This window comes from Salvia splendens, unplaced genomic scaffold (assembly GCF_004379255.2).
Source record: "Salvia splendens isolate huo1 unplaced genomic scaffold, SspV2 ctg723, whole genome shotgun sequence".
NCBI lineage: Eukaryota > Viridiplantae > Streptophyta > Magnoliopsida > Lamiales > Lamiaceae > Salvia > Salvia splendens.
Window position 1 is genome coordinate 1 of NW_024599393.1, and position 10892 is coordinate 10892.

At 38.4% G+C, this 10892-nt stretch overlaps 1 protein-coding gene and 1 pseudogene across 2 annotated transcripts; both read right to left on the reverse strand.

The window, feature by feature from the left end:
* Positions 1 to 940: 940 nt before the first annotated feature.
* LOC121791107 lies at positions 941 to 4461 on the reverse strand (annotated as a pseudogene).
* Positions 4462 to 5621: 1160 nt separating this feature from the next.
* On the reverse strand, positions 5622 to 9793 carry LOC121791108. Of its 2 annotated transcripts, none has more exons than XM_042189145.1 (7): positions 9746 to 9793; positions 9481 to 9652; positions 9195 to 9388; positions 9015 to 9122; positions 7218 to 8911; positions 6606 to 6678; positions 5622 to 6035 (listed from the first exon to the last, which is right to left on the reverse strand). In XM_042189145.1, exons 2-7 carry the CDS (start codon positions 9563 to 9565, stop codon positions 5871 to 5873), a joined length of 2319 nt encoding a protein of 772 aa, XP_042045079.1. In that variant the 5' UTR covers positions 9566 to 9652; positions 9746 to 9793; the 3' UTR covers positions 5622 to 5870. The 2 variants fall into 2 exon arrangements, with proteins under 2 accessions (XP_042045079.1, XP_042045080.1); XM_042189146.1 differs by having other exon boundaries at positions 9481 to 9599; positions 9746 to 9789.
* Positions 9794 to 10892: the final 1099 nt, after the last annotated feature.

Here is a 10892-nt window from a genome sequence, read left to right on the forward strand (position 1 = left end):
TATGTTAGGTTATGAGAGTAGTGCATACAAGATTTTACTTCGCACCCGTACATTTTATGACTCATTGCATTTTTATTTTTTGAATGACTAGTTCTAATTGACATATTTCTAAATTAAATTATTATTATCTTTTTACTATATTTTTATTATATTTTATTTTCTCTTAACTCAATTCATAAATAAAAATTGCATAAAATTATGCGTCGGATAGGAAATATTGAAATTTCCATTCTTGCAACAAACATGGGTACACAATCTTATTCATTTTATTTCAATATACTTGATGAGTTTGGGACAGGATCAAGTAGCCAACCAAGAAGCTTCTCGCAATTGATCGCACCAACTGAAAGAAACTATCGTCGACAACGTTAATCCATGCTTCGATCCCGTCTCCGGGAGGCGGAGCTTCCACGAGCACCGAGGTTCATGTCGGGGTACACCGACGCAGAACCTCACCGGCTTCCCCCATCCGAAATCCACCTCGTACAGCCCCATCCTCAGCCAGCTGCTGAAAACACAGTTCCTCGGCTTACGAAACACATCGCTCGCACCGATTTCTCATCCTTCACAACTTCATTGATGAAATCTCCGTCCACTCCTCGCACGGCGGCCTTCAATTTCGACACCGCGTCTTCGCCTTGGCCTAGCGAAACAGACGCGGGTGCCGCCACGATGCAGTTGCCGAAGGTGTGATCGGGCAGCTCTGCTCTATATGAGCTGCGTGGAACGACGTCGTCCCCGTCTCCTCAGCTCCAGACATTTTATGAGCGGCGATGAAGCTACGCCACAGGAGAGCGGACACGGCTTCAACCCTAGTTGGATCCTTCACCTGGCTTGTAGAAGCTTCCAGCTTCTTCATCCTCTCCACCTTCTCCGCGTCAAAAACCAACCTCCTCGTCACCATTTTCTCTCTCGTGACACCGAGGAGAGGCCGATGGCAGGAAATGGAGTGCCATGCCGAAGTGACGTTGTGGAGCTAAAGAGATTCAAATTCTTCTGATTATAGAGCGTTAGATTGAAAATGGGCATTGTGGAGCATCTTTGAGGAAGTGACGTTGAAGTCTCAACAGAGGTTGGCACTAAATATGCACACCTAATCAGAAACTTTAAAGGTGCATTTAACAGAATAGGTCTTATTGATGCGTATCACACAAATTTTGTAAAATAGTACAATGAAATATCATCTACACATACCAAGATAGTTGTTCATAAACTTAGGGGACTGGAGTGGCTTCCCTTGCTGCTTTGAGATTAATACCTTCCAGCGATCAAGAACAGTTACTGCAGCATGTTCTATGGCATCAAGAACCCAGCCAACAGTGCCATCTCCTCCACTGACTAGAACACGGAAATGCCGAGTCTTTCTAAATAAATAGAGTCCAACTTCTGGCCCCTCTGTTGAGCTTAGTTCACAAACCTATAATCAACATAAGTAATAGCAGTAGGGACAACAACAGCACATAATCAAAGGGCTGGCTTCAAGAGGACACAGTTATAAACATATGGCTTATGGTGTCTTGTATAATTATTGACGAAACAGAATCATGTAGTATAACTTTATACATAAGCAACCTCCCCAGCCCATCTCTTTTGCACCCTAACAAATGTTTGTGCGACAATAACACATTTTCTACTTTCTCACAGCTGATTTGCAAGCAATCGATTAAATAAGGCTTTGCAAATGTGTGTTGAGTCTTCCTTAACTATAATTATCCTACTGAATCAGTTTTTACTTTGTCAGTTACACAATGAAGATTCACATTTATACACAGTATTATATTATGCAACAGATGCAGCTATATCAGAAGTTTCTCTTATAGAAGCTCTGACCTGTACAGGATTTAGAAGAACGTTCAGTCTTTGCCTGAGCGAATCCCCTTGTTGAGCTCCACTTTTTTTGTTGATAAACACTAGTAAGGGCCTGCCTCTGGAGGCAACGACCAGCTCTCGTATGTCTGCCTCGTGCCTACTAAATCATTCGAGTCTTTTTGATTTAGTGATGAGCTTCTCTTGAAGCTGGGTATTTTTTCCATCTTGTTTGCTTCTCCATTTTGTCGTTGATTCCCTTCAGGGCTATTGCTGTAATCTTCCATTCTAGAAGTAATACCTTCGTGACTACCATCTGCAGCACTGTCACCATATCACTCATATTGCTTCCATTACCTGTATCAGCAAAGGTCTCGGATCCATGTCTATTCTTCTTACTCTGACTTCTAATAGTGGCACGTACAGATGATGCAACCTCATTGGATCCAGCAGTAATGGAGCTTAGAAACCCTCCAGAAGAAGTTCTCTTCAATGGCTTGACATATAATGGCGAAAGAACGAGCCTTTTAAAAGGCCCCAAATCACATATATCGCCTGTTTCATTAATCATACTGCTGTGGCAGTCAATATGTACAAGGCGTTGACACCATAAGCAACACCATATCGGTGTTCCTTCAAGAAAAGAACCAGTGTACGGCTCCTCGCAGTGGCTGCAGAAAGAAGATTCATCTGGACGGTCTGTTTCCTCTGTCCACTGAACTGGCCATTGATGCAAAACTTGACCACATCCAAACATCGAAACACATTTGCAATCCTTTTGAGCACCAGCAGAACAGTCCAAGTGAGCTGCTGCACCACATATGCTGCAGTGGTGGATGTAACTATCTGAAGCCACCATGGGACCAAGAGTCTGTGAAGGAGAGATGGACTCCAAGCATACACAACAACTCAAATTTCTACCTCGAGTTACAGATTCCATACTCCAAGTGTGCGGAACCTGTGGGACTTTGTTCATTGACTTAGGGTTTTTCTTGGATCTAGCTATGGCTTTCATCCAATTTAAGTTAATATTTCTTCTCCACATCCAGGCTGTGTAGATTATAGTCGATATTCCTATTAGGCTTGTTACAAAGCAAGATATAACGAACATATGATGTTCTTCCATTTCCATTTGATTTTTACTCATCCAGGTAAAAACAAAACCTTCAGATTCCCTGTACTCGTTCATTTCTTATATGATATTCACCATCTCATACTCTATTTATACAAACTACACCAGTTAGTTTCAATTGATCAAGATAGGGAAAGCTTTTGCACTCTATGATAATATACTAACACTAGATAGAAACTGCCCCTTCCAAAAAGAGCCACCTAGTATAAGGTTTTCTTTGTATGTATGAGCTGCAGTTACATCGTATCTGTCATTCACTCATTCCAGTATCCTCAAAAGTATCTTGTGAGTTGTGAAGCCAATTTAACTGTGAAAACGATCAAATATTTAACACATTAATACCTAGACAATTAATCTAGAGAATTTAAAAATTAAAACTTCAATGTATAATCAGAACAAGTCGCCACCCGCTGGTAGACTTTCGGCCTTAATCCGCAAACCCGGTCGAGCAGGATTAGTCGGATTCACCCAAAGACGGGTTCGGTACATCTGTGGTCAAACCAAGAACAAGCATGTGGAACTCTGTACTACCAGATAAGAATGCACCCCAAAACTAATCATCCACACGCCAAATTAAGAGTAAAACACTTAAAGGTTTTTGATTAAATTGGACATGTATAGGACACACTACGGTACATCATGATGCACATTGCATCCATCCTAGTTAAATCCTAATTGTGATTAATACATTCTAATTGGGGAGTTATGAACTCTAATTAGGGATTGATAGACCCTAAACCTTTTCCATTACTCCTTCTTAATATGGTTTCTTCCTAACATTCATTGATTGTGTTTTGTAACTAATATAAGCATTCTATGGGTGCAGATTGTGCAAGCTGCTGCATCGCACCAAAATATGAACTGAGATTGTCAGTTATAAAAGGTCATAGTTCAAAATCCTTGTGATTCTTCACAAGGAACGATTAATTAGTCACCATTAGATATAATCTTGCAACCGTTTATCCATCTTTTGATTGAAGAAACGTCAATCACTGATAAAAAAAGAAGGAGATTACAGTCTTTGAATGCCTAAAAAACCTCCACTTTCACTTGAATAACTTAAATGAGAACCGTATCTTATTTCCAGAAATTTGAATATGCTCAACTGATTTCTACATCATCCAACTTGATGAATAGCACCGTTAATAGTTTAAATCAAGGTAAACTTCCAAGAAACCTGAAATCTCAGAATTACTCAACTGAAAATCATATAACCAAATTACTTCATCCAACTACCTAAATCAGCCTCGGATTGCAACTCAACTTATTAGCACAAACAAAAAGCACATAGAAACATTCGAGATCAAAACCGCTACATAAAAACAACTGCAACCAACCTCCCAATCAGCCTCTAAGCCTAATCCAATCATAAAATTTAAAACAAAAACCAAAAGGCAGCAATTTCTGAACTAAATACACAGTTTAAACCCATAGAAATCGTGCAAAATCATGATCATCTAATCGCATTCACACAAACCAATATTCACCCCCAAAAAATAAAACACAAATACACACATACACGCATTGAGGATTTCTCTTAAACAGAACAAAAACAGAAATTTAACTGGAATAACTCACAAAGAGATCGAGCTCATTACTAACAAAGCGCATATATTTCTCCAACGATCAAAGAGGTGAACAAGCGAGCAGCTGAAATAGAAGCGTGTAACTTGGTATAAAACGGTTTGTGTGTGTGAATGATTGATTGAATCGATTGATCTGTGATTCTGCTAGCTGTGTGTAGGTGAGTGGAGTGCAGCTCTTATTCGTATCTCTGAATTTGGAAGCCATTTTTATGGAGATTCAGATTCTGTGAGAGTGGAAGCACTTTCTAGAATCTAGAGGGAAAAAACTTCAAAGAAACTAAAGTATGAATGAATGATTGAAATAAAGGAGTACAAAAAATGTTGATTTCAAATATAACTTCAAAGAAACTAAAGTATGAATGAATGATTGAAATAAAGTTGAAATAATGTTGATTTGAAATGAATAATAGAGTATAAGTGTTTTATTTTTGTCCTTATACTTTTTTATTTTATTTTATTGTCATCTAGAATGATTGGAATAAAGTAGAAATAGTGTTGATTTGAAATTAATGGTAGTACAATTTTTTTGAAATTTTATCTTTATATTTTTTTTTATTCTATTCTATTTAGAATAATACAGTAGTAGTAGCAGTACATTTTTAAAAAAATTGTCCTTATACTTTTTTGTTTTATTTATTTTAATCTAGAATGGTTGGAATAGAATTAAAATAATGGTGATTTTAAATGGATTAGTCTAATTTTATGGAGTACATTTTTTCCTTCTACTTTTTTATTTTATTTTAATCGAGAACAATAAAAACTACTGCTCCATTTTGTTAACTTTGTGTTCTTTAAATTCATCCCAACTAAGATATTTTCTTTTCTTTTCTAAATTAAACATGTGTTCATCGTTTTTTTATAGTAATAATCAATTATTTTTCTCTTTATTTTAGTAGTATACTCTAATAACTTCACTGATAATCCACTGGCATTAAAAAATATGGTCATGAACATTGTTATCACTTGAAGTGGGGAAGATTGAAATGAAAATAGTAAAATATAATTTCTTCATTCATATTTTGAAGGGACAAAAACAATTCTAAATATATTGTATCGCAAAGTAGAATAAAAAGTCTGAAATTGAAGGGTAGGTAGTCTGATTTAATTATCATAATTTAATTAAAGTAATATTAAAATATAGTCACTTGTATATTTATTTGATATATACTATAAATCACTTAGGGTGCCTTCAAAGCTTAAAAACTCAAAAAGTACAGAGAACACATACTACACACAGAGTTGTAGTAATATCTAATTACCAGCAAAAGAAGCATAACAGTTCCAAAAATAAAAATATAGACCCTTCTAACAAAGCTAGAAGCAAAAGTATATTCAACCACAATTCATCAGCAAACTCTCATCTTGGATTTTGAGTTGGCCTTACACATGTTCCTCCATTTATCTTTGAGGTCCACGGGAGTACGACTTGGGTGGAACGTACATTTACCATGTTCCAAAATCGTTGTCCATGGGATGCTAAAACCAGTGTGATGGTTTTTAAGCACCCCCTCCTGTTACAAAGCAATTTGACAAACATAGGACCCCGAAACAAGAACATTAGTAATAAACAACTTGCAGAAAGAAGGCCCGGCTCTAGCAATTAAAAATGAAAAGATATCATAATTTGAACAATCTTTCCACCTACTGAGCTCTTGCTCTGAGTTGGGCTGAATCACCAAATATCAGGAATTGCTATCGTTTTCTTCTTAAGTTCAAGATTGTCACATCCAACTCACAATGGAAATTTAGCTCCAGTAGGGACTCGTGTTAAAATGCAGGAAGCATGGTAGAATAGAGCATATTATATCGAAGCAGTCTTACCAATGGCTAAATGATAGGCGTGACTGTAATGATATAAGCTAAATATGCATTCTCAAGCTTAGGGTATACAGTATACTGGAATCTTAGTAGCTTCCAGAACATAACCGATTATGATAAAAAAAAAATAGAAAAACGAAGACCAGAAGAAACATTAATTTACGTTAAGCTCTATGAAATGCCAATGTTAAATTAAATATTAATCAGCAAGCAAGATATGGGAAAAACAAGTGTTGAATAAAGTTATGCCACATAAATTTTACCTTCAATTTGTCCTCTTCTTCACTTGTCCACCAGAGTTTTCTCCTCTTCAATTGAGGAATTGCTGGGCGTAAGCTGCAAAAAGAAACAAATATCAGCCTCACTCTTTTACTATCTTCATATGTGGAAAATTACTACATGTTGCATCCTAAAGCATATTTGATCCGAGTCACAGACTACCATCATCAAAATTTCTGCTTTCGCGTGTTAAAATATCTTTCAGCATGAGCACAAAAAGAAGACAGCCATTGATGGGAACTAGAGGTGCTTTGGCTTGGGAGCAGTTTCATCTTCTGCTAGATTACTATGTTGTCATACTGACGTAATGTTCACTTCTCTGCAGCTAAAAATCCTGAGAGATCATCTTTACTCTTAGATTTCCTTTTCATTTTCTTTTTCAATTTTTGACGTTCTAAAAGAGGAAATGAAAATTACGTACTCCATATTATTCATCTCAAATATAAACCTAAATTAATGGTAAGGAAGACAGTAAAAGGGTTTGAAACTGACGTTTGAGCTTTAAAAGTAAAATTCAACATGAAACTATGGATCTTATAACTATAAACTAAAGAAAATGTCGTCTAGATGATATATACAGGAAGAAAATAGCTTACTTTTGCCCTTTTTGTTTTCGAAACCTTAAACAGAACTTGGAAGGTCCAGAATCCTCATTCTCTTCTTCAGATAATTCATCTGCATTATTTGATTGCGAGCTTTGTGAGCATTTATGCTCGCAAGGTAAATTTGTTTCTGATGGGCGTGGAACTCCCTTTCTGGATTTGACATCAGCATGCTTTACACTCCCACTTGTCACTGAGGCCACAGTTTCACTCGGAGAGTTATGAACTGCCTCTGCAGCAATGGGTTTCGGTCTGCAACCTGCCAGGCGTAGGGATTTTCGCCTAGATCCTTTCGTATCTTGCTTAACCGTTTTAAAACTATGAACTAATATATCAGTTGAGTCTGATGTTTTTCTTCCAAAGGGAGGGCTGAAATCAGAATGTAACTTTGAATTCCCTGCCTGCTCATGTTCCAGTTTCTTCGTTTCTTGATGATCATTGACCTTCTCCACAACATTTATCTCTTTCGGTTCATTACTTTTAGGCAACCCTTCATTTTGTTTCAAACAATTTCCATCCAACCCAACTGATCTACAGGTCTGTATGTTTGGTTCATTTTGCGGCCCCAAGGAAAAAAATGTTGCAAGGTCCTTTCTTGCCAAGAAGGCAGATTTCTTAACTTCCATATACTTGGATATTGACCGAGAATATGCACAAAACGGGCAGTAAAATGTCTCCCTTGTGTCAAAGCTCACATCTGAATCCAAACAGCTTTCATGAATCATTATAGGGCAGGTAGGAGAAATACAAGACAACATATGTCCAGATTCTCCAGCCATGTGACATTTCATACAAAAATGTAGTTCTCTTCCATCGTTTGTTGCTAATGAATTTTGACTACATGTCAAATGATAGCTCAAAAATGTTTCCTTCTGTGTGGAAATAGCTGCCTCCTCGTCCTGATATCCATCATTATCACTGGAAATATGTACACCAGCTTCAGCTTCACCAACAGTTGTGACAGTTCTATGAACATTTTGGTCATCCTTATGAATGTCCTCGTTAATCGATTTGAGCCCATGGAAACTTTTCATGTCATTTTCTCTGGTTTCATCATCGTTATTTTGCATTGCCACATCAAATTTTTCATTCAGCACTTCAGTACCATGATGGGGCAAAATGTGAAGCTCCTTTATTGAATTACCCTGGCTATTACCATTCCCAGCAGACCCATTTTGCTTCATGACCTCCACACAAGTTTCTTTCTCTAAGCTGCACTTTTCTGCACTGTATCTTTTAGATGCATCTGCTAAAATATTTTGAGCTCCACTATTGACAATTTTCAATTTGACATCATCATTAGTTGTTTTGAGGTCATGGGCTTCATTCTTGCCACCTTCTCCTTCAATGTTCTGTTCTTGCCTCTGCTGCTCCTCAGGTTTGTTATTCCGCCCATTGTCACAATGAGAAACCTTATTCTTCTTGACGGGGCTTATGCAGGTTATACACAACTGTTCAGCTGGACTTTCACTGGATCTCTTTTTCCTTGGTACTAAGTTTTCATCAGGCAAATCCCTTGGCAAAAGGCTACCATCATCAGTGTGGCTTTCGGCTCCAGGCGAACTTCCATAGCAATTACCATCTTCTGCTGGGGCTTGAGGCTCCGCGTGACTCCCAACTGGCAAACCACTTTGTTCTCTTATATATGACGGAATAGATGGGCTTCCTGTAAGAATTGCATCCTTCAGCTGTTTAACGAAAAACATAAGGAAAAAATAGACCAGATTTAGTCAACTCAACATTATTTCAGTATCCTTGCAACATCAAGTCATGTAATGTAGCTCCATTCACCTGTTTCAGAGCATATCTAGGCAAGTTAGATTTTTTATGTTCTATGAAGGGCTTGAGATCCCACTTTGATATCTCTGGTCCAGCAGCTTTCAGATCAGATAAAGTTTTCTGGCAATATGAACATTATTCATCATCACTGGAACTTCTCAAATGATTGAACTCTCTAAAACGGAGAAGTACCTCGCTCAATATTCGTCGCAGTACATCTTCACAACGGTCAGATGGATCAATTATAACTTTTTCCCTCGAGGAAGAAGATACAGAATTTGCACGAGCTCCATGAATGGATAAACTCTCTAGAAATTTCAGTGACCCCCATTCCCTTGCATTTTTCCCAATATCCTTGCTTATTTGTGGTGTCTTCCTAAGCAAATCTATGAACATGAACACACAAAAACATCATGTGTCTTTACCAAAGACATTAATTATAATTTTCAAAAGAAACAAAATTCACTGCTATGGTTACCTAGTAAAAGAGATGCATCCACACGATTAGAGCATGCCAATGCCTCGAAGCACCATATATACGGAAGAGACGATCCACAGTCCATTAATTTTTGCTTCAAAGATTCAAATCATGATACCCTGCTATCGGTAGGTCGTTTTTAGCATCGAATTTGCCTCCGAAAAAGTTATTACTACACAATTGAGAATTTTTTAAATTATTCATTCAAAAGTGATTTTTAAGGCAATTAACCAAAAACAAAAGGATTCAGGGTCAGCCATTGTACCTCTCCTTCCTTTCTGCGGTGTTTGTAGAAATTGCACTGTAATTCTAGAAGAACGTTCACGAACGTTCACCAAACATTCTCCATATAAAAGGCGAGCATTGAGATGGGATGGAGTACGGACTAAACAAGCCCAACAGCAGTGACGGCCCATCAGCCCAAAGCCCAAGGAAGAGTATCAGTTCGGCATTACCAAAGAGTTCGGCCCCAGCCTACAGCTCGGTAAAAGCCGACCAGTCAAGCTCTACTCTCAGATCGGCTAAAGCTGCTCGGCAATAGTTCAGCAGTTCGGTCTCAGTATTCGACCGAACTGGAAGATAGTCAACTCATGCAGGATAGTGGACCAAGTACAGAGATAGTGGACTCATGCAGGATCTCATGCAAGATAGTGGACCCATGCAGGATCTCCATGACCTCCACGACATCCACAACCATCATTAGTGGTGATGCAAGCCACGATCTTAGTTCAATGTATAAATAGAACTTAGATCAGATAGAAAAGGGTTAAGTTCTAAAGGAGCTCTCTAGACATAAAAGATCATATAGCAAGTCTGTATTGTAAGCTGTAGAAAACAGATCAAGCAATACAACTCTGCCCTCTTTTCTTCCCGTGGACGTAGATTTACCTCAGTAAATCGAACCACGTAAATCCCTGTGTCGTGATCTGCATTTTCCTGCATTCATCACCATCAAAAATTCGCCAAACCATCACTGGCGCCGTCTGTGGGAAACAGAGAACCAAATTTGTGATAAAGCGAATTTTTGACCCTTTTTCCACCCCAAAAAAAATGCATACCACATCACACACTACCCGTAATACCGTTCGTGAAAACCATGAGGAAGCTAGTCCAGCCCGCAGGTCCGGAAAACAGCCTCGGGAGACAGCTACTTCCAGTTTTCACGATGAAGGAACAAGCCGCTCAAAAGGTCCACACACCGAGTCTTCCCAGCAGCCTGATTTGAATGAGGCTGTCAAGCTGTTCTTGGCTGAGAAGCAGGATGAGTTCTTAGCCTTCCTGCAAAAGAGCCAACAGCCGAAGACGAAAACGGTGGATTCTCCCTCCTCCTCCAGACATGAAAGTCACTACTGCAGTAGTGCCGTGTCTTCCAGGAAAAAGAATCCTCAACCCCGACATGTTCCTGTTCCTCC

Bases quoted from the DNA above. Each gene is read 5' to 3' on its own strand.
- LOC121791108 (XM_042189145.1), bottom strand. From the start codon at position 9,565: ATGGACTGTGGATCGTCTCTTCCGTATATATGGTGCTTCGAGGCATTG. The intron at 9,389-9,480 runs GTAACCATAGCA...TCATGTTCATAG, and splicing joins GGATGCATCTCTTTTACTAG to ATTTGCTTAGGAAGACACCA. The intron at 9,123-9,194 runs GTACTTCTCCGT...TCATATTGCCAG, and splicing joins TGCGACGAATATTGAGCGAG to AAAACTTTATCTGATCTGAA.